The following is a 24,922-nucleotide window of genomic DNA, read 5'->3' as shown; positions in this document are numbered from 1 at the left end:
ACTACAAATATACGCATAATGTTTTTTTTGGCCATCAAATTATCGTTTGTATGAAATGATTGCCATCATCAAGGCTAATAAAACATTCAATTATATTGAATAATGGCTATGATGATGTAGCATTAAATATGTCTGTTCTGTTTATATCAAACACTGTGTTAAGATTGCATCCGGTTATTACTTCCTAGAATCAGGAAAAAAAAAACAAAACGAAAATCAAGCTAACACATTGGCTACCAATTTTTTGTTATTCAATGATTTTGTCAATCAAAATTTGATTGTTTGCTTGTTTGATGCGCTGTATTTAACTAGAATTTTTTTTCTGACAGTTTTTTTTGGCATACTTTTTCTTTTTCGCCAGTTTTATTTATTTATTTATTTTTTTCTAGTGTGCTAGTTTTGATTGAATATGATAAGTTCGAAGAATTCGGATTAAAAATCATAAACAACATCATTCATGGCTTTAAATGTGAGAATATGTAGAATGAATATTTGAATATATTTATTTGTTGTCGTATTATATCATTTTTTTTTAAAGGAAAAAAATTGAAAAATTCATTCCGTAGAAACATGAATTTTATCGTTCATTTTTTTGTTTGATCTTTTCATTCATATATAATATCAATCAACGTTTTGCTTTTAGCAGAGCATTACAAGATTTTTGTCGTCAACAAATTTTTTTTTATGTTCATCGACAATGATTTTTTATATTGCTTTCGTAACGTCCACACACGTGAATGGTTGAATGAACATTTATCGTTTTTTATTTTATATTTAGTTTGATTCTCTACATTCATTTTTTTTTTGAATAAATTGAATGTCGATATTCGGTAGAAAAAAAATATGTTTGCTTCCGCTCGAATTGTTTTTCAATATTATTTACATCGATTGATATTGTTTGCAATGATTGCTCGCTTCGTTGATCATTTGTCTTGAGCAATTCAAATGTTGAGATAATATCGGCAATGTTTTTGTTTTTTGTTACAAATGTTTTTTTTTCTAACTTTATCAATTTTTTATCAAATATTTCTAACACAACGTATAGAGTGAATGAATGAATGAATGGTTCATCTTGAATTTGTCGTTGTTCTTGTTTTTTTTTGCCGCTTCACTCCTTTTTTTCGCAATAATTATTCATTTACTAAAACATTATTTAAAGATTTATTAAGATCAAGATTTATATACATCAAATATTACAATCGTGTAACATTTGATAACACCCACACTATTTGTCCTAATTTATGGAAAATTTAGGTGTTAAAGATGATTTTCACCATTGTATTAATGATGATGAAAAGATTATTATTAATTGATGGTAAAGAAAAACCAAAAAACTGAAATAGAAAAAAAACTTTCAAGATCAAAATGATGTTAATGATAATGATAATGAATACAATGAATAAATGAGTTTTATCCATAATTTTCTTTCATATCTTCCTGTTTTTTTTCTTCCCTGGTTTAGCTTACGGGCTTGAATATATAGCTGGGTAGCTCTTAAATAGAAAAAAATTATTTAGTCCAGGTTAATTCATTCATTTTCCAAAAAAAAATATTTGTTACATTTTCATAATAATTGACCCGTTGAATAGGCCACAGCAACAACAACAACAACAACAAAAATTAACTAATGTATCGAAAAATTCGTTGCCTATAGAGAATAGGAAGGGAGAAAAAAATAGGCCATTAATACCATGTATGCCAAGGTCAATCAAAGATGTGTCTTTATTTTATTTTTTTTTCTATTCGTAATTTTTGCGATTCCATCTCGTCAAATGCAAAATGTACATACAAACACATCAAATAATGCTTTTGTTTTTTTTGTTTATTTTTCTAACATTTATTATTATTGTTTGAAATTGTGTTGAAATATCATATTATTAGGTTTGTTTGATGATAGTTGAATGATTGGCATTGTACTTTCATTTTAATGATTGATCGAATCATCGATTGTATGTTCATCTTAAAATTATTCGATTATAATTTGTTCATTAAAATTAATTGTTTTAATTGAATTAGTTTTTTTTCCACCATAAAGTAGAATTTCAAAGTTGAACCTGGAACCATTAATACAATAAACTATCAATTTTATATTTATTGTGCAAGAAAATGGCTTGGTCATTATAAAATAATTTATTGTCATGTGTGTGTGTGTGTGTGTGCATATTATGAACGTTGGTTTTTTTTGCTTTCAATAATATCAAAAGCTGTTAAACCTATAGTATAACAACGGAAAAAATTAAATCGGATTTGTAAATGATGATTGTCATATACATACTAAATGAGAATTCAACTCTTTTGTGATTTTTTTTATTGTTTTGTTTTTTTACAGTCATCATTTTTTTCTTTATTACAATAAATGTGTCAACCTTGCAATCATATCCTGATATTTTACATATTTAATACATTCTCAAATCATATTTTGTCATTACATTATTCAATTGAAATTACAATCTTACATTTCATAGCCATATATGAATATTTTTTTAGTAGCAAGAGAGCATTTTTTTTCTCGTTCCGTTTTGTCAAATTTATTTTCACAATTTTTTTTTTAAATTAGTTTCTAAATAAATTTCATCTTAGCCGACACATCATTCATAATTATTGTTCCTAGAAATGGCCATCATCATGATCATCGTCATTAAAATGATGAAATGAAACTATACTACCAGTAGCTATCGTACACTATTATTTTTTTTCGTTGCATTTTACTTTAAAATGATGAATGAATACTAATAATGTGCAAAATTATGACCAACAAACAATCATCGTTGAATGTTTTTGCTATTTTAAATCACATCGTTTTAATCTAAATTCATTCAATCGCTTTCTAAACAACAGAAAAACAGGGCAACTATAGTGAACGGAAAAAAAAGTGAAATTGAATGTTTAACTCACGAAAAAAGATAATTCATAAATGATTATGTGATGTGATGTGATGGATATTTCATCATCTTCACTTCATAATTTATTAGTTAACTTTAGTTTTGTTTTCTAGCATTTTTTTTACTCTATTTTCGGTAAATTTTTTAAATTTAGATGAAATGGAAAATTCATTTTTTTTCTCTTTTACATTTTTATTTTCATCAAAAATTTGGAAAAAAAATACTACAATCCAGTTTCAAAAAAATGTATTCTTAAAACACTTCAACATTTGAAAAAAAATTAAAATTAGCCATATATACTTCTGTGATAGAAGTTCCGTCTGTTGTGTATGAATGGCTTTCCATGTTTTATTATTGGATATGTAAATTTTTTCTTCTCATTTTCTCATTTCACCACATACATTTATATCAAATGAGTCGACATTATTCCATCTACATACAGACATGGCAGAATTTCGTTTCGATTAATTATTTTTCATCTACTTTTTTTTTGTTTAGGTTTAGAATCGTTTCTATCGTTTTCACACTTGCACCATAGAGATAATGATCGGAAATTTCCCATATCATTCCTATTTTTTTTTATATGATGACGAATCTATTCTATTGTTATTTGCTTCAATCGTATCCTAGCATTATTTTCATTTATTTTATATATATGAGAAGAATGTGATTTTGACAATCAAGATTTTCTTCTAATATAATTCGATTGTTCATTAATATTAATGCCTTCTTTTCTTTATATTTTTTTTTTTTTGGTTCCATCCAATAAAATGAATGAAAAATAGAATCCAAATCTTCGCCAAAGACGTGGTGCAATGGTCTCTTGTGACAATCTTCTGGCCGACAGTCATGAACTGTTTGGTGGTCTCGGTGGTTCAGAAAGTACATTGAAAAATTTGAAAAATTCGAGCCGTAAAATTGGTGGCATTTTTTCCATACCATTTAAAAGTGATACGGAAAAAATGGAACAATTATCCGATCTATTAAAGCAATATGCCGAAAATGGTATACCAGATCCTAAACATTTATCATTCGTTGCAAGTACGAATAAATTAAATCATTTAAGAGCATCATCATTATCGATATCAAGTATGATAACTGGCGGATGTAGTGGAAATATCAGCCCAAATACACCAACAACAATGAATTCTACAATGCCCACATCAAATACGTCATTATTATCGACGGCAAAAACTTCGCTATCCACTACCGATCTTCATCGTTTACATCAACATTCCAATAATAATCCATTATCGATGTTATCTCAACCACAACAACATCCTGGACAAATATTATCATCCACATCATTTGACCAATCGGTTGATTCATATTATTATTTAGAACCAGAATGGCGTTCAATCGTCGATAATGCTGACCAATTACCTGCACGTATTCAAAGTCAAAATGAAGCCATTTGGGAATTATTACAAACCGAAGTGTTTTACATTCGTCGTTTAAAAGTCATCAATGATGTTTGCATAGCTTGTCTATTAAATCTACAAAATGAATGCCTTCTCACTGAGGTTTGTTGAATTTGTTTTTTAACCAATTTTCTATCTGTCAGAATATTTTACCAACATGAATTATGCAATACTCGTATTATTATTCTAAATAACGAGTTATGAATCAAGAATATTTGAAAAATCTACTGTTAAAAAGTTTTCATTGGTTGCTTGAGGCTATTTCCTATCATTAGTTGTTAGCAAATTTTATTATTCTTATTATTGACATGATTTTATTCCATAACTTTCTTAGTAGAAACGAAAGAATTTTTTTTATTATAATCTAAATTGTCACTGACGTCTTTTAGTTGAAATTTTGTTTTTTTTTCATACTGTTTCATGATTACGATAAAAAGCAATGAAAACTGATTTTTTTTTAAATATCATATATTCAAAATGATGATATCCATCAATTTAAACTGATGATCATAGAAATTGTTGTGCATGATTTAAAAACGTAGGCGTAAGAATAGTATGGTTCAAATATAAATGGAGCATTTATAACAAAACAACAACAACAACAACCGTTTAACATTATTGAGAATGGGACTCTATATAAATGATTCAATCACATGTCACGTTGTATCGTTGTGTAAAGATTTTCACATCCCTATTTGTTATTTAATCAAATCACATTTTTTTGTTTCATAATAGAAAATGAAATAAAAACGAGAAAAAAAATTACTTTCTCATTTTTAACTTTATTATATGCTCATCACCAATATGGATTATCTTGTATTCGTGATCGATCACACGAATACAGCGAAAAAAAAAATTCTATTTCGTTATTATGATTCTAATTGATATATGAGAAACCTCTCTTTGCATACAGATGATGATGATGATGATGATGGCAAATAAAGATAATTTTCTATTCAAAACAAAAATGATAATTTATGTTTATGGACATCAGTGCATTGTAATATAAGAACGAAAAAAAAACAGATCTAATTGCGTAGGTGCTAAATGCCGTTTTGTTTGTTGATCCAAATAAATCACATATTCATGTTTGTGTACAATCCTTTGTGTCGATTCATTCACATGGCCATTCATCATTTTATATATGGAATTTCAATGATGATGCAATCAAAAGTACAAGTTCCATTATATTTTTGTTGTTATTGTTTGTCGTACACTTTGTTTGAAGAGTGGAAAAAAATTTACTTTTATTTTAATATGATATTTGCGTGTATAGAGATATACGGCAGTTTTTTATTGTTTATTGACAATGGACAATTTTTTTTTTGTTTTCACTTGATCCTAAATTATGTTCATTTTTTAATTGCGAGAAAAAAACTACGTTTTAAGGAAAAAAAAGGACAGAGATCAAATTCAAAAATACGATCAAGTTGACACAAACAACAAATAGTGTTTGTTATTCAGGAACGAAAAAAAAACAAAACAACAACGAAAGAGTTACTAGAACAAATTGTTTCCCGTTTCGGTTATGTACAGAAATTAAATTTAGCTTTATTTGGTCACATGCGATAGATTTTTTTTGATCCAGGAAAAAAATTTCTTGTGTTGTTAATTTATTTAAATCATTGATTTCACTGAAACAATCGATGACATTTGTAATTGATATCCATTTATCACTGGAAATTGAAAATTCTCTACTATACTTGAGTGCATGATAAATTTTTTTGTCGGATAACCCCATTGTCTGGGTCGATTCGAATTGATTAACAAATTACAACATAAGATTTTAATTGATTTTTCTTCACATTACCACTGATTGTATTTATTTAATTAAAAATTTTCTTGATTGATTTTTTTTTCATTCAGATCGATGTACGAAATGTGTTCAGTAATATCGGCGAAGTCTACGAAGCGAATCATCATTTCTGGATGCGTTATCTATTACCAATGTTAAATTATAGTCGTGAAACAAAGACACCATTGAATCCGACAATGTTGGAAGAAGGATTTCTACAGGTAAACAATGATACAATCATCATCAATATATTTTTGTTTCCATTGTTCAATTGGTGGTAATTTCATTTCATTAAATTTTGTTTTTTTAAATTCTACAGTTTGATCAGATATTTCGCCCATACATTCAGTATTGCTTGGAGCATAGTAAATGTTTGCATTATTTGAAAGAAAAACGAAAATTAAATGTATTGTTCGAGGAATACATATCGGTAAGTGAAATCTTTGTGTTGTATTTTTACAAAAAAAAAATTTGACTATTCGAATTCATCACATCTATTTCCGATTGTTGAGAGGTTTCATTGAAATCATTTCTCTAACGTCTTTCCTATTCCATTGTTTATCTCTGACTGTTACATTACATTTTGTTTCTATTTATTTATTTTTATTATTTATTTTTTTTTTTGGTTTTGTCGCATTCGTTTCCTTGATTCGTGCAGTGGTGCAGAAAACATAAAGATTGTGAACGACTTGATTTGATGGGCCTATTGGTGAAGCCATTCCAGCGTCTAACAAAATACTCATTGTTATTGAAAGCAATTCTAAATAAGACTGACAATGAAACGCATAAAGATTGCCTCAATCGAATGGTAAATAGATGACAAAAAACATCGAAAAATGACGGAATATTTCAGATTTCAATTTTTGCTCTCTTTTTTTTTATTCCCATTGTTTTGCAAATAGATACATTGTGTTGATCGATTTGTAAGTGGAGTTAATGCCTCAATGTCTAGAAAACAAGAATACGACGCATTATCAGCTGTCGTAAGCCGTATCGAGAGTTATGATGCTATTGATTGTAGCAATGATGAAGCTGAAAAGGTTTCTGATCTAATCGATTATTAATATTCACCTAAATATAATAATAATGTTATTTTTTTTGTTTTAGTTTCTCAAAGAATATTTATATCTTGATCTGATGCAAACGATGCCTGGATGTTCACGACAAAAAATTCGCCATCTATATCTGGAAGATACACTTAAACTAAAAGATTCTACAAACAAACAAGATGTACATTGTTTTCTTTTCACCGATGTATTTTTGGTTTGCAAACCATTAAATAAGAAGAGCAGTGATAGCCGCATGAAAGTCATTCGACAGCCATTTATCACCGATCGATTAGTTGTTCGTGAACTAAAAGATAGTAGTGGATTCTTGTTGATCTATCTGAATGAATTCAATGTGGCTTGTACTTATATGTTATTGTTCACATCCGAAACAAGAAACTGGGTCGAACAGATTAGAAAAGCACAAGAAGACTATCGTAGCCTTAAATTTTCATCTATCGAACCGGAACATTGTGTAACATATCAGAATAGCTATGATGATGAAGTGATCTACGGAAATGGTCATCATCAATTATTCAATGCATCACCACGGTCATCTAGCCGATCAAGTCTGTTACATTCACACAGTGGATCACAAGATATGGGCGATCAGCCTATACAAACTATCAATCAAACAATGACTACGACTGCATCACATCACCAGGTTAATTGTAATCAGCTTTCTATTCAACAACAATCGCCAAGGGCCGTCAGTTTTGAATTGGGTGATCTTCGTAATCCTAGTTTGGTTGTCGAAGATGCCGATTCATTTGCACGTTCACAATCATTTGATAATCGATCACCAGTGGTTACAATCACATCACCACGACATGAACGTCGAGCTTTTCTATTACGAAGTCAACAACAACAACCACCGCAACAGCAGCCACAATCGTTGCATCAACAAGGCGCCAATAGCAATAGTGGTTGTGGGAACCAAACCAATGTTGATACTAGCGGTTCATCAAATTATCTCAATCAAAATAGTCTTTCAGTGAATGTTCCATATGTTCAACCAGTCAATTCTGTTCCCGTTCAGGCACGTCAATCTCGTAGATCTGTGCCAAATATTTCGAATATGAATAGTGGAAACCAAAACACTATTGCAATGAATGAACCCACTTCCAATTGTCAATCGAATAATCCGCCAACAGCAACCATTCATGTGGCGGTATATCCACCACCAACTTCATCACCACCACCGCCGCCGCCATCACCACCGAAAAGGTCACCTACAAAAACAATTACGAATCGACCATTACCACCATTGCCTCCTCAATCTGCAACCGTTTCACCACCATTACCATCGGTACCACCGCCTTCACCACCACCACCTCCTTCACCATCATTGATGTCAATTAGCTCACGAGGAATACCTAGTCCAATGACAATGACTGTCAATAAACCACCATTGGTTAAAACGAAAAATATTTCATATGGCGTTGCCTCAATGAATTATACGCCCGATGCCAAAACCGTCGCTGTCGAAGATGCTAATATTAATAATCTGGCACACATATCATCAAATAATCAAAATAGCTCTTTGGATAAAGAGTCCCCATCATCATCATTAGAATTGACTGGGTCAGATAATAATATTGAAATGAATGACTATGACGATACAAATGAAGATGATACCAAAAACAATCGTGGTCCTCAGCAAAAAAGGACTTATCGTCCAGATCGTCGTTATCATACGGCCGATTCGATTGATCATCTCAAAAAAGAGAAAGATAATTCCATTCATAAACGTCTGTCATGGAATTATGGCAATCAACACCAGAAGCAACAAAATGTTCAGTGCCCACATCATCATCATCATAATCAGCAATTACAATATGGACAACAACAATGTTGCGGCGGCTGTAATTCTTCGGCTCCTTATTGTTCTTCTGGTGGTCAACCATTACAGCCTCGATCACTTGCATCAACTCATCAACATCAGAATAAATGCCTTAGCACTGAATCCATTTGTAGCTCTAGCGGTTTCAGCAGTACTGCATCCGTGCCATTAAGTGTTGGAAGTGTTACAGATAACCAGGGCGATCATTGTAGCTGTTGTTCAACTGTTCATCATTTGCAATTACATGAAGAAGAAGAAGATATTGATAATGATTCGGTAATGAAACGTGATCATTATTATCGTAAAACAACGAGAAAACCGTCCACTTCATCGGATCGTGATTCGGCTCTTCCAATAAGCCCATCATTAATTGATCAAAATTCAACTCCGCCAATATATTATCAGCATGAACATTCAAATTCACAATGTAGTATTGTAGACCATTGTGGAGTTGAAGATATACCTAAATCACCAGCTGATAGTCCGGATATAAAAATCGATGTCCGTGAAATGAAAGATGGGATATCATCTGTTCAGATTACATTAACTGGTGGATCAAATACAGTGACACGACCATCAAAAGCCGATTTAAAACGTATGAAAGAATTCATATTTTCAAATTGTAATTTGGAATCCTCGTAAGTACATTTGATTTGTATTTTGAGAAATTTTCTAAATTGAATCTAATTATTTTTTTTTGTAGAGAGGTGTGATCTCCTAATTTGGTAATCTCTTTTTTTCATTATCAAATTATATTCGACACAAAAGTGGATGAAAATTCAACTTGATCATCACGTTTGTTCGCATTTGATGAACACGGGAACATTGAAATATGGATCGCATTTTTTTGGCTGGAACGCGCTGATTTTTACTTGAAAACAGTGTTTTTTTTGAAGAAAGAAACTTTCAATTCCTGTTTGTTCATTGTTGTTTTTTTTGTATTTTATGACAAAGTTTTTATTTTGGTTAAAAAATATACAAGAAAAAAATTGAATTGAATGGTATCATTGTTATGTAATGTGAATTGTTTTTGAAAAATGTTAACCCAAATGAATACATTTATGTAAACGAAAAATACAAACAACACATATACTCACTTACACACTCATGAATACCAATGTATTAGTTTCCATAGAAAGATTATTTCTCATTACGATTTTATTGTTTTTCATTTAATATTTATCTGAAAGAAATAAACACAGAAAAATCACCATAACGGAATTATTGTTGCACAAAATAAACCACTAGAAGAATGATCTATATATGAGCTTAGTTGACACAGAAATTCCATCGTAATATAAAACTTTGTTAGCCGGAAATTTTATTCAATACGAATATATACACTTTTTCTGTATCATTTATGTATCAAAACATACTATGAACATGATTGAAAACAAAATAGTTCTTTTGACATTCCATTGCACGTTGTAAAAGATCCGTTTTGAATATTGAATTTTTATGATCACGATGACAACTATTATCTTCGGTCGATTTTCTCCTCCGCGACTGAGAATGATGATTAATATTCGCCTCATTCAGAGTTGAATGTGTTCGTCGATCACTTTCGTGATTGGATGATGAATAAAGATTTGCTTAGAACTAGTTGATGGAAATTCGTTCTTGATAATGACTATTTGACTTGACACGTTTTCCGATATTGAGATACATGTAATTGTGACACATGACTACGATGATCCAAAATTTCATTTTTTAAGCTTAATCATCTTAAGATTCACCAGAACCTTGTGCAAATAAATCATTTCTTTATTAAAACATTCAATGACAAACAATAGATCGTGTGGCATAAATTCGGTCTCAATCGACCAATTTATTGTTTTAAAATTATTTCATCTTGAGCGACATCTTTTATCCAGACAACAAACAATTCATCAACTATTATTTATCTTGATGAACATGAAACTACCTTGAAATCGGATAAAAGGAAATAAATTTTACAAAAAAAAAAAAAAAAAAAAAAAATAAAAAATAAAACTAGAGTATATATCTTGAATTAGTCTTGATCTTTTAATGGATAAAATTTAAAAAAATCGACCAACTATTCATTCGTTCCAATGGCTGCAATTTGAACATAATTTTCAATTTAACATATATCAAACATGGTTAGGATTTTAATTCCAATTTTTCTTTAAAAAAATTTAAATTTTTCAATTTAAATATTGTACACGAAATGAGTGAAAATTATATCATCATAAATAAACGGAATCAAATATAGAAAAAAAATTGGTGTAAAATTGTTAGCGGGTAAGAAAATTATTTATCATTATTAACGTTGTTTACGATTTGAAATGAATAAATTTGCGGTTCCAAAACGAAAAAAGTTCATTCCAATCACATTACAAAGTTCAAAATTTCTTTTTTTTTGCGCACCATACAAGTTTGGATTGTCAACAAAAAAAAAAAAAATGAATATTTTTTTCCAGTTTTTTATTCAATTCATGGATTGTTGCACATGACCATGAAGTTTTTCTTGCTATCCATGGACTATTGTTGAACATTTATTCAAGAGAAATACATTTGATAATTGTTTCCCAGTAAAAAAAAAATATAGTTTGAATAAATTCAAATGATTACCGCCAACAACAACTCTACCACCTTCAAAACCGACTATATCAATGTCATTTGCAGTGGTATAAAATGCCATTGGTCGATACTGATCATATTATTATTATTATTATATTCTCGTATCAAGAAATGTTAATATTAATAAATGATTTCAACTATTGTCTTACAAGGTAATCGTTATTGTTTTCATTTCATTTTAAAACAAAACAACACAAAATAAAATTGGACAAATCAACCGGCTGCTTCAGTCACCAGTCACCAATCATCACCATGACCAAAAAAAAATTTAAAAATTTTTATTTCAATTCTATAAATTAAAAACAATAAGTTAAGAAGAACAAAATTTGAAAAGGAAGGAAATTTTACAAAAAAAAAAGATTTTCAAAATTGAAAATAGATTTCATTGAAAAAATTTTTCTTTGTTTCAATCAGAAATTATTTCCGGTGCGAAATAGAAATATTTTAGTTTGTTTATATTATTAGATCATTTTATTAATGACAGCCAAAAATCACATCAACATCTTAGCCTAGCCACTATAATGGATCCAATTATTGTTGCTTGTACGTAATTATCGTGATTAATTAATTAATGTGTCATATCATATTGTATAAGACTTCCAGAAAAAGTTAATTTTAATTTAATTTAACTTTAATTAACACGCGCTGCTCCGGGGAGCACTTGCGCAGAAATGGAAATTAGCAGAAAGAAAACAACAATAAAGAACAAAGTAATAAAATAGAAACAATAAAGATAATAAATAAAATAAATGTTTTTTTTATGAATAATTTAGACAATATTCTTTACAAAATTGGTTGAAGATGTTGAAATTTTGCTTGGTTGCTATACAATCTTTTGCATTTGAGAAAAGGTTTCTATAAGAAAAATTATGGCATGATAAAAGAATGTGGATCGAGCATTGAATATCACGACCGCATGGGCATAATGGGGAGGATGACTTGCCAATCTTAAATAAGTACTGATTGAACTTCCCATGATTAGAAATAAATTGAATGTTGTAAAAATTTGGACGGAAGTAATTCGGAATGAACGGAGAGACAAAGAATTTTTTAAAAGTATCATTAGAACCATTGTAATATTTGAGTAGAAGGAGATTTTCAATGTTTTTTACTTCAATGGCTTTCAAATGGTAGTCATGGATATGTTTGGTAATGAGATGAGTGTGAAAGTAATCAGACAATTTCGGTAATGAACAGATGAGATGGACAATGTTTTCAGAAACAGAACAATAAGCTTGAATTGATTTGGCTAAAATTCGATATTGTAATGAGTCGATTTTTTTTATTTGTGATTTATTAATCTGATTAAACCATATTTGATAGCCATACGAAATGGCTGGGCGGATCATATTTATACAAATTGATTCTTTTTTTGCAGGGTAAACCCCAGGTATTTCCAATTAGAGCAAATAAAATTCTGCATATTCGTTGGGATTTGTCGACAATATTGTTGATATGAGGGGAAAAATTCAGTTTTGAGAGATGTCTATGATTACCGAAGGTCAAACCTAAAATTTTAATTGAATCAGAAGGAGAAATTTGATGATTGTTGTGATAAATGACTGGTTTATTTTTTTTAAATAAGTATAGAATATTAGTTTTATTATTATTGATGCTTAGTTTCCGACTTTGGCACCATTTGTCAACGAAGTTTATGGAAGCAATTATTTTCTCTTTAAGGAGGTTTACAGACGACGCCCAACAAACAATTGTGATATCATCGGCAAATGCAACAACTTTTGAATCAGAGATATTGAACGTAACTAGGAGATCATTCAATAAAATTGTCCATAGCAGAGGAGATAAGACACCACCTTGCGGGCAGCCACATGATAATGTTTTACTTGACGAATAATCACCATAGTCAAACAAGATAGATCTATCAGATAAGTATGACATCATAATTTTTATCAAATCAGACGGAATATTTGCCTTATCCAATTCGTAAATAATTGCTGGCCACCATGCCTTGTCGAAAGCAGAAGCAATGTCAATAGCAATGATAGCTGTTTTATCGTGTTGTTTATGTTGAATGGCTGAATCGACAATTGATGATAAAGCGGATATTGTAGATTTATTTTTAACAAAGCCATGTTGCTCTGGATGAATAAATTGGTTAAGGTGAGCCGCTAGTTTATTATTGATAATTCTTTCAAAAAGTTTGGCTAGGTTGGAAATCAAACTGATTGGGCGATAGCTTTTTATATTATTGTAATCAGTTTTATTTGGCTTAGGAATGATTCGTACAGTAGCTTTTCTCCATTCACGAGGGAAATAATGCAAATTGATGCATTTGTTGAATAATAGTTGAATCGTTGGAGCAAGAAGATCACATGTTGCTTTAATCATTTTATTAGTGACATAATCCAAACCAGGTGCTTTTTTTGGGTTTAAATTGTTGATGATTGTTTTTACTTCATCAATAGTAATGAAGACATCAGATCGATTAGAAAGCAAATGTTGGAAATGTCTAATGTAATAAGTTGTTTGTGTGTCATTGGCTTTATTATCATCAGGGAACATTTGATTCAACATATGGTTCATTTGATGTTGTTTTTCACTAGAAGGAATTTGGTCAATCATTGGAATTTTATTATTAGTATTAGATGTTAAAAGTTTTAAAATTCTATATGTGTTGCCGAAGTGGTCAGAAGAGTTTACATCTTCAAGAAAAGATCTGAAACTATCTCTTTTTGCTTTTCGAATTGATTTTATGTAATTGTTTCGGACATTTTTATAAAACTCATAGCTGACTTGTTGATCGTGTCGATAATACAAATTTTTTATGTAATGGAAATATTGTTTTTGAGAATCAAGCAAATTTGACCACCAAGAGTATTTTTTTGGATACGATGAAGATTTCCGAACTGGAAAAACTTTATATGCTGCTCAATATAAATTTTTGTAAGTTTAGAAATTGCACTATCAATATTTGTGAAACTATTACAGTCGTGGAGAAACTGATTTAGACAGCATATCGAATGTTGATCAATATTATTCAAGTAGGAGCTCATATCTGATTCAATAAATTTCCATGTTGATTTGATGTAGTGTTTTTCAAATTGATCGTTGAAGGAATTGATTGTAAAAACGATTGTTTCATGATCAGACATCTCACATAATCGTGTTACATTCCAATTTGAAACGTAACTGTATGCCTTGGAATTGGTAACTGTTAAGTCAATAATACTAGCGTTACGACACGTTTTGGTTTTGCTGTTAAGAACAATAAGGCTTTGTGAATCAATAATATCCTTAAGCTTATTGCCGTTTCTATTTGTAATAGTGTCGTGCCAGTATGGGTTTCTAGCATTGAAATCACCACAGAAGATAATCGGAAGGTTGAAGAAGGTTGATAAAATAGAGACGAAGAAATCATGATGTAAATCACAAAAAATGTTGGAATGAAGATACAGATTCACTAGAATTAGACTGGTAGATTTGGTTTGTATCTTAATTGTTGTGGCGAAGGAATTGGTGAAATTTGTTAAATGCTCAATAGTCAGCGAATTGTTAACAATAACAATGGCACTATAAATAGTACCGTTTTGTGGATGACTGTGATAGATTCTTGAAGACAAAGAAAAGGGTATACGATTTTTGAAGACATATGGTTCTTGTAAAGCTAAAATGTCTGATGAACAATTCATGATCGAATTTCTGAATTCGTTGTGTGCTGTTGGACTTTTACGAATATTTTGTTGAATTACTTTAATAGAATTAAACATGGATGCTGTGAGAGAGGGGTGGATTTTTGAAAACATCTTCGATCATGGAGGTGGACGTTGGTTGCACCTTTTTTCTGAAATTTCAGACGTCAAAAAAAAGTTATTAAATATTTAAAACGGAAATATTAACCCATTAATTGATCAGATAATTAACAATTTCATATCCTTTTTCTTTCTATCCACATTATTATACAGTTAGATGCTATTTAAAAAATACTTTAAAGCCTAATGTCAATAAATGTTAGAATTACTGCAGTTTTTTTTCGCATTTAGAATTTCATAGATCCTGAACCTTTTGTTTTGTTTTTTTTTTGGATCATTTTCAAATATAAGTCTATAATTTTGTTTTTTCACCTTAAGGGAAAATCTGATCAGTCTGTTTCTTTTTTTCCTGTCCGTGAAAAAATTACAAGTTAGTTAGTTATCACTCAAAAACATATTTAATCGTGATCCTGAAACCAATGGAAAAAAGTAGCATGATATGTATTTAGTGGACATATTTTCAATGGAAAAAAAAGAGAAAAATAATTTCTGTATTAATGAAAAAGAAAACAAATAATGTATTAATAAATGAAAGTTTTTCTCAAAAAAAAAATCCAAGAGAGAAATCTGCTGGACTATGTTTAAATTATTATTAGCGGAATAACAACACATTTGTGTGTGTGTGTGTTTGCATGTATGTGGAAACTGATTATTCCCATTATCATTATCATTATTATTACACATTAATTTTTTTTCTGTTTGTGTTAATCAGTGCACAATCCAATTTCACCGATATCGTTTGAAGAGAAATATTTTTTGTTTATTCTTTCCTCACATATTTGCCTCAATCTGTTGAATGTGAGATTGAGTTTAGTTTTTTGTATTCATTAACTATCGATACATTTGAACGACAATCATCGTATGAACATAAATGAAAAGATAAGCTCTTGTATTTGCTTGTCCAATCATCTTTTCCGTTTCCATATTTTTTTTGAAAATCATTTTTTGTGAATAAATTTCAAAATCTTTTACATGTGTAACTAATTGATTTAATTTGTTTTGTCATCTCGTTCATTCGCTCTACAATTGATACTGATGAAATCGAATCAATAATCTTGTTTTGTTTTTATTTTTGTATTCAAAACGATCACACACACACACACACACAAAAAAACGTCGATTTATCAACAAAATTTCGACACATCAAAATAAACGCGCTCGTTCTCTCAAATGAATTTGATTGAAAATTTCAAGGTAAATTTAGCCATGATTTGACTGATTGGTGTTTGAATAATTGTGATGTGTATGCATATGTGTTTTGGTTTACATCCTGAAATGACAACGACAAAATCAATGCTTATCATGATTTCTTTCGAATGCTAAATTTCACGCTGTTAATCCAAAAAAAAAAAAAAAAAAAAAAAAAAAAAAAAATAAATAAATAAATTTTTTTTTATCAAATTTATATTATAATTTTCAGGTAATTCTCTTGAATTCGTTACAATTTTGATCAGATTGATATTACCCATTCAACACACGATAGACATAATGATTATAATAAGAAGAAATGATTCAGACTGCGTCTCATCTGCACAAAATTCTAACAAGATATTACAAAAAGAAATTCTGAATTTTTTCAAGTGTGAAAGTTAAATATTTGTTATTTACAAAATTTTCCCAATAAAATAAAAAAAACCGCATCGAACACAAAACTAATATATTATTCATTATACATTGTACGTAAACAAATGATTTTACCCAATTGCATAAAATCATCACAAAAAATGACAGTATTTATTCAAACAAATGCTATTGTGGTGAATCTTCACAACAGTCATTGTCATGCTATTTAAATTTTTTTTTTTATAGTTTTTGCAGATGTCCATTTGAATAATAATAATAATCATGATTATGATGATGATGACGACATTGATGATGATGAAACGAAAATCAGTTTATTTGTCGTTTTGTGTAAATATTATGACATCGTTTCTGGTGATGATAATATGGAAGGAAAAAACGTTCATCTCGATTTTCATCAATTGAATGATGATGATGATGATGATGATGTAATCATCTTCCGATTATATATGCTATGGCGAAATTTTTTTTTTTTTTTTTTGAACGACGACATGTTCATTTTATATTATCGTCACAACGAAGGCTTAAACATGGAAATTTTTTTTTTGTAATAGTTATAGCATTGTATATGGATAATAATTTTCTCATTATACACATAAAATGTGAGATATAAATGCTAAATTCTAAGTTAAATTTTTTTATACAAAATTTCAACATCAGAAAAACAAATCAATCGATCGATACTAAACAATCAATAATTCGATTCATTCTAATTATAATATTTTATAAATATTTGCCATCAGGTAGTTTGGTGACTAGTCGTCGTTGTATATATTTTTTTGAAACAAGTAACATCTAATTGATTGATTGTTCCATCATCTTTGCAACATGCTTATGAATAATATATGTTTAGGATATATATCTTCATATAAGTTGATTAGCATTTTTACAACAATTTATTTCTTAAATGCATTGCAAAACTTTTGGACTAAAGCAGATGATCGTTCCATGTGTTGGGATCCATCAAATAAAAAAAACATGATACAAAGACAAAAATATCCGTATTCCGTAACAATCGTGTACAGATATATAAAACACTTTTGACCATATTGCGTAATGTTTCAAATGTTTAATCAATAGTGTAAGAGGCGTTAATAAATTATCATTTCTTAATTTGCAATCATTTGAATCGATTAACGCATTTATCAAAATGGAAAAAAGAAACATTCTTCTTCGTTTGTTGAAATGACTTCTAAATATATTATATAAATGTTTATTTCTAATTGTCCATGTAAATAATGAATAGCTGCTATATATTTGATAATTTTTCCTCGAACTTCAACTTTTTTTTCCATATGGAAACTAATTTTAATTGATTCATTGTTTAATGAATGTTATTGCTATAATTGAATGAGATTTCTTCATTCATTTGTTGTTAATTAAGATTATGATCAAACTGTACATTTTTTTTTTGATGAAAAATATGACATCAATTTTGTTGAAGGACCCTATTGGCCATCGTCATCATCAGAGAATTTGTATTTGCTTTGAAATCTCAATAACCTTGTATTATCATACGATTTAAATGACAAATTCAATGAAAATAAATGATCACCTAGGATGTGAATATATGAATCAATTGTCACATCATATCAAGCATATATTTCTCATCATCCGGCTTATTTGAATGTATGACAACGATTAATGGACGTGACAAAAAAAAAATAATAAATGTTGACAAACGATTCTCACCATTAAAATTAATATCTTTTTCTCAATTTTAAGCAAACGATAATTAAATTCCTGTTTCTGGTTTTTTTTTCAAAAAAAACTAGACTATGAAACCAACCAAGCGTTCCATCGGTTCTTTGTTCTGATGTATTCCAAGATTTATGTTATCAATCAAAAAAAAAAAAAAAAAAAAAAAATTGATAGATTGATGAGATTGAATTTGTTTATTATTAATTTGGTTATTATTGTTTTTAAAATGAAACAACTTGAAATAGGAAATGCTTGTGAGAGGAAAGAAAAAAAAACTTTTCAGCACTTGTCATATTGGTCGATGGTTTCCTTTCTATATCCTATTCTATATTTCAAAACAATGTTATAGTTTTTTCACTGTCCACTAATTTCATATTGTCAACTTGACACAATTTCCGTTGTTTTTTTTTCTCTTTATACATGATGGTTGATTCAGATGGCTTACTCACTTACACATACTTGATTGTGAAATATCCACATTTGTACGTCCGTTGCTCCAATTGGTATTCATTGTCGCATGCTGCAAAATGTTTACAAAAATTGTAAACAAGCTAATTGGTTGGTCACCTTGAAGAATGGAATGTTTTGTTGATTTTATTAAAGAAAAAAAAATCATTATTTTTTTCTATGCAAATTTGATTTATTAAGTTGTCATTATTTAAGAATACTCACAAATTTACTGTGGAAAGTGAGTGACCGGAAATTGTCTCATTGTTTATTTATTTTTTATTAAATTATATTGTTTTTTGTATTCATTTTAATCAAAAGAAAACAGAACTCGAATAGAAGTGACAGTACCGTGATTGTCATTCGAACATGTTCGATAATTGGGTTTACAGGTGAATTCACACACTCACACATGCACAAATAGGCGTTTGTTTTTTTAAGATATAATTTTCTAAAAAAATGTAAGTATAAATCAAAACAATATTAATGACTGAGATTTGATTCGAACACATTCGTCAGGTTCTACATAATTCTTCAATCGTTTACATCTCGAACAGTACGTCATTTATTGCTGCATCATTTTTCATCAACAAATTCCAGAATGTTCATCTCGTATTTATCAATGTTGATTTATATGATGATGACCACTGTGACTATTATTGATGCCTATAGTAATGGAGCACCAAATGGTGAAGCATGTCGCACATTATATCCTGGTCATGGTGTCGATAAACAATATGGTCGTTCATCATATCGAATAAATGCATCGCATCGATTCAATGATTCAAAAATAGTGGTCACATTATATTCACCATCGGATACATTTCTTGGATTCATCATGCAAGCTAGATTACATAGTGATCGTGAAATGTTAGTCAATGGACAATTCTCTACTGATGAACATACACAAGCTTTGGATTGTCTTGGTGGTTATCAGGTAAGCAGATTTCAGCCAATTTATGAATAATTATTTATTTGATTATTATCACTTTCTTATCTGGTCAGAATACATTAACGCACACAAATTCATTTCCAAAATATAAAATTGAAAGTGTATGGACGGCACCGAAAAATTTTATCAGCGATATTGTATTTCGTGTTACTGTTGTACAATCAAAAAATGTCTTCTGGACAGCTATCGATTCGGATATGATTGAATTATCACCAAATCCATTAGGCGTTCAATATAATCCGAATAGTTTCAATTCATTCAACACTCCCAATGATTCACCACAGGTGCCTAGTGGATTTGTCATGAATAAAGATGGTGGCCATCATCATCATCATGGCCGTTCTCCATATCATGTAGCGCTATCATCATCGGCCATTACACCACCATCACCATTTTTAACCGTATCACATCAACCATTAGTACAGAATTCACCAAAACACGATCCGAGCCATAGTACTCGTGATCTTATCTATTATCTAGATTATAATGTCTGCAGTCGCAAACTTTGTTTCGGTTTACCACATGGTTGTCTTCGTCGACGAAATTGTATAATGTTATTGACGGCCGGTTTTGTTCCGTACACCGATTCCACAGTGGAATTCGAAATAATTGCTGATCATAAAACGGCTATGAGCAGTAAACGAGCAGTAGCATTTGGATCAACATCACCAATAATATCTACCTCAGCCTATTATTCGATGGCATTATCACATGATAAAATAATGGGTAATGATAGTGTTACCGATTGTATTCTGAGCAATGGTCGACCACAAATTATGAATAGTATTAATGTGGGAAAATCAAATGAAGAACTATCCGAAAGTGAATTTCATGGTGTAACCCTCATGAACGCTACATATCATAATGGAATTCTTTTTTGTAAATGGCGTAAACGACGTCGTTTCACTTTACGTGGTACTCGTTATAATCTTCGAGATGATAAATATCATATCATGTTGGCGTTTGGCCGTCTATCTAGTTTTAGCAATTTCCGTCGTAAAGAACCACATTTCGATAAGATTGTTTCCGATTCGATGGTCGATTTTCGTATGACCGGTTCAATATCAGCTTATTCGAAAACGTTTCTGATCAAATTTCATGGTATGCATTTTAGATGTTTTCCATGTGATTATTAATTCCTTTCGTTTATTAATGCAGCATTCTTTATGATTGTTGCCTGGGTCGGTTTTGCCAGTATTGGTATCATCACGGCACGTTATCTAAAACCTTTATGGCTATCACATTCATTGTTTGGTGTTCGTATTTGGTTTGCGGTAAGATAAATAGCCAAATTCAAACTTGACGTTAATTCTAAACTAATCGACGTATAATCGACATACACAGATACATCGTTCGAGCATGATGGCTTCATTGATATTCGTCTGCATTGGAGCCATTAGCATTTTCCTTTACGTTGATGGTTTTGTTTTTGTGCGTATTTTTATGTCTTACTCTTGAAAATATAAAAATCTAAAAATATGTCTATACCTCTTTTTCATAGGGATATCATCAAATACTTGGATTGATCGCCATAATTTGTGCGATAGGAAATCCAATTGGTGCCGTATTTCGGCCCGAATGTGAATCAAGTAAACGATGGATATTCAATTGGATACATTGGCTAATTGGAAATATTGGCTATGTATGTGCCATCGGTGCATTATTCATGGCATTTCAATTGAATGCTATACATTTATCTACACCATATCTATGGTCAATAGCTTTCTATTTATTTTTCAATCTAACCGTACATTCATTATTGCAATTGTATTTCTGCAATTGTCATCATACCAAAGGTAGGTTTTAATTATTATATTATCGTGTTTGAATTTAATTTTAATTCATTCATCATTTATATTTAAATTAGAATCAAGCGACATATCGAACGGATCATTACCATCTGCATCAAATACTAATCAACGAATCGATAGTCTGGCCGATACATCATTTTTACGTTATTTTTTTATTTTATACGTTTCCGTTATATTAATTTTTGTGATCACAATCATCTCATTTGTATTGATTAATTAAACTTATTTTTTTTACTTGTAAATAATCACCAATTTGCTGTACAATCGTCAATTTTATGGTCATTGGGGTCAGAACATTGTCTCATCGAATCATTGATCCTAATTTTTTTACATGCAAATTCAAACACATTTCTAATGTTCACAATACACATTCACACCTATATTTTTAGTCAGAAATTTCACCGAATTTTATTTTTTCTCTCATAAGCCTGTCTAAATGCATTCTATGCTGATTGTCTTATCGAACGACATTCATTTTTAATTGGTTTGTTAAAGAAGTAATAAAATTATTTTAATTTTTTTTTATACTGTTAATGGCCAAAATATTAATGCAAATTATCGATATCCTGAAAGGATATGACGACAATGATAGAATTTTGAAGCAATAACAAAATTAAAAGTGAACAAAATCATTGACTTTCCGCTTTTTGATCATTACAAATGACATTCGTAAATCATTGGCGCAAGTACATCACACAGACACACACACATGAAAAAAGTGTGGTGATCAACATGCCATTCAATGGTGGCCATTTGAATTTTGTCATTAAATTATTATCATCATCATCATTCTAATTATTATTAGCAATTTTTTTCAAAAAAAAAATTTCATTCATCCAATGCATTATTTAAATATTGAAACATTGCCATTGATTCTATACTTTGGCTCTGTTTCATTACTATCCTTAATGTACGGTGTGTTGAAATTTTTCCAAAAATATCAACATCGTCGTAGAAATAAACAGGAACGAAATGATGTTGATGATAATGAAGAAAAACATACGATCAAAAGAGATAGAAAATGTTCACTTCAACAGCTGGAGCAGCAACAATCAGAGAAAAAATCTCGTTTCACAAAATGGTTTTGGAATATGTTCATTAAATTACGTTTGACAAATAATAATCATAAGCATGTGTATTTTCCATCTGAACAAGAGAAACGTTTTGGCATTGCCAGCCAAACAGCACAACAACAACAACAAAATACCAACTCATATGTTGATATCACCGGACATGATCAGGAATTGACAAATTCAACCCACGGTATGTACGATACATTTAGCACGTACGCCATAAAATCGAATTGGCCAATGCCATTATCCAAGTCAAAAAAGTTTACTTGCAATAAATTTAAAACTCAATTTTTCTTATATTTTATCCTTATATTATAGCAAATATTACCCCGACAAGTTCAAAGGTCGATCTTTCATCTTTAGAAAGCAATAATCCTGATGATGATGACCGGTCATCGATTGTAACCGGTGGTGTAAAGTCACGTAAGCATCAACATTATCAACAAAATTCTTTATCACAATCATCATGCCTATTGGAAGAGAGTGGAAGTCTTACCAGAGTTGTAATCACTGAAATTGAACAGCATCAATTTCAACGAAATAGAGAAATCGACGAATTGAACCAACAACAACATCAAAAACATTTGGAACAGCCAGATGAAAAGAATACTTGCATAAAGTTTCAAAATCAAAATAAACTAACCGAAAATGAAAAAATGGTGGTGAAAAAAATTCCATTACATGTGATCAATAATAACAAATTGAATGCTGCATTTGATTTCCTTGAAAATGAAACGGATTCAGATCCAATATATGATGTTCCATCATCACGTTCATTGATTAATTTGATTGATGTAACCGAAGTTAATTTGCCGGCCAAACAACAACAACGAGGTCATAATAATAATGGTGAAATCATTGCTTATTATCATACTAGTACACCAAATCTACTTTCAATCAAATCGGGCGTTAACATCAAAACGAATGCCAATGATTTTCATGGCGATTATCATTATGATGATGATGAAGAATCCATTTATGATACACCAAAAAGCCGATCATTTGTAGCTTGATCCTACCATCCTTGTAACCATTTCTTCCTCTTCTTTTTCGATTCGATTGGTGTGTGATCTAATTCTCTTTCACTATCTCCGGAAAAAACGAGTTATCGCACATTGACACCATCGTCATTGCCATAAATGTGATTGAAATGAAATTATGATGACATTTTTATTTCTAAAAAACCCCGTTGATAATGAATGAAACAGGAACAATTTGTATCACATATAATTTTAATGAAACTAAGATTCAGACATGAAAAAATCAATGAAATCTTTTCTTATATATCGAATAATAGTGAGACAGTCACGGGAGGCAACTTTTGCAACATTGCGATCAGGGTGCAATCAAATTTTTTTTTCTGTCGATTCCTTTATTTTAATTTTTCTATTTGAATCGATTCCAGTATAAAGTCTAAATCGTTACATATTTTCAATGTTTTTTTTTTGTTATATATCTTTTTTTTATTGTTATTGCTACTTGTTAACAGGTTCGATCACATTAAACATCGATAGAGGTTGTTTCGATCAATTCATATTAAAATTTGTTCGACGAACACACATCACGGTAGTCGAATGGAAAAAAAATAAAAACACAGGCTATGAGCTATGTTTGTATTATTCGAATAATACCATTTCGTATATTTTTTTTGTGATTTGGATTTTTCCACTGTTTTTTCTGTTTCATATTTATGTATACAGATCAAATTTGAAACTTGTTTTCTTCTTCATCAAAATGAGAGATGGGGATTTACGCAAAAAAAAACTTAAATGTTCCAAGTTTTCATTCTTCTTTCTCTTCATCATCTCAGATCAATGGTTTAGTTTTACATTTTTATTTCTATATATTCATGCTCTCACAAAATAGGTCAACCATCGTTTTATTGGTTCAAACATCTTTCGTTTCATATTATTCATTATTCGCGCTGAAATTCACATAGAACACACAAACACACACACATATACATAGACACAGAAAGGAGATAATATAAACGATAAAA

General features: G+C 30.0%; 3 protein-coding genes across 10 annotated transcripts in view; all 3 read left to right on the top strand.

Moving 5' to 3' along the window:
- The window catches only part of LOC124491970 (uncharacterized), a 37,563-nt gene extending 27,360 nt beyond the window's left edge, over window positions 1-10,203 (top strand). For all 6 annotated transcript variants that reach the window (XM_075735335.1, XM_075735338.1, XM_075735337.1 and 3 more), the window contains 7 exons: window positions 3,668-4,405; window positions 6,170-6,319; window positions 6,418-6,528; window positions 6,757-6,906; window positions 7,001-7,138; window positions 7,206-9,625; window positions 9,691-10,203. In XM_075735335.1, coding sequence (XP_075591450.1) covers window positions 3,668-4,405; window positions 6,170-6,319; window positions 6,418-6,528; window positions 6,757-6,906; window positions 7,001-7,138; window positions 7,206-9,625; window positions 9,691-9,700 — 3,717 coding nt within the window. In that variant the 3' untranslated portion in view covers window positions 9,701-10,203. The remainder of the gene's footprint in view (window positions 1-3,667; window positions 4,406-6,169; window positions 6,320-6,417; window positions 6,529-6,756; window positions 6,907-7,000; window positions 7,139-7,205; window positions 9,626-9,690) is intronic.
- Window positions 10,204-16,068: 5,865 nt separating this feature from the next.
- LOC124493224 (putative ferric-chelate reductase 1 homolog) lies at window positions 16,069-22,373 on the top strand. 3 transcript variants are annotated; one of them, XM_075735384.1, is made up of 9 exons: window positions 16,136-16,552; window positions 19,077-19,328; window positions 19,409-19,548; window positions 19,607-20,024; window positions 20,093-21,140; window positions 21,198-21,313; window positions 21,384-21,470; window positions 21,541-21,835; window positions 21,907-22,373. In XM_075735384.1, coding segments are annotated over exons 3-9 (2,130 nt in total). In that variant the 5' UTR covers window positions 16,136-16,552; window positions 19,077-19,328; window positions 19,409-19,546; the 3' UTR covers window positions 22,071-22,373. The 3 variants fall into 3 exon arrangements, with proteins under 3 accessions (XP_075591498.1, XP_075591499.1, XP_075591500.1); XM_075735383.1 differs by lacking the exon at window positions 19,077-19,328 and having other exon boundaries at window positions 16,069-16,552; XM_075735385.1 differs by lacking the exons at window positions 19,077-19,328; window positions 19,409-19,548.
- A 162-nt stretch (window positions 22,374-22,535) lies between these two features.
- LOC124491487 (uncharacterized) lies at window positions 22,536-24,544 on the top strand. The gene is made up of 2 exons (XM_047054132.2): window positions 22,536-23,113; window positions 23,242-24,544. Exons 1-2 carry the CDS (start codon window positions 22,690-22,692, stop codon window positions 23,934-23,936), a joined length of 1,119 nt encoding a protein of 372 aa, XP_046910088.2. The 5' UTR covers window positions 22,536-22,689; the 3' UTR covers window positions 23,937-24,544.
- The last annotated feature ends 378 nt before the right edge of the window (window positions 24,545-24,922 follow it).

The sequence above is a fragment of the Dermatophagoides farinae genome, chromosome 1 (genome assembly GCF_024713945.1).
Source record: "Dermatophagoides farinae isolate YC_2012a chromosome 1, ASM2471394v1, whole genome shotgun sequence".
NCBI lineage: Eukaryota > Metazoa > Arthropoda > Arachnida > Sarcoptiformes > Pyroglyphidae > Dermatophagoides > Dermatophagoides farinae.
Note: the sequence above shows the minus strand (reverse complement) of the source record. Positions and strands in the feature narration are given on the sequence as shown.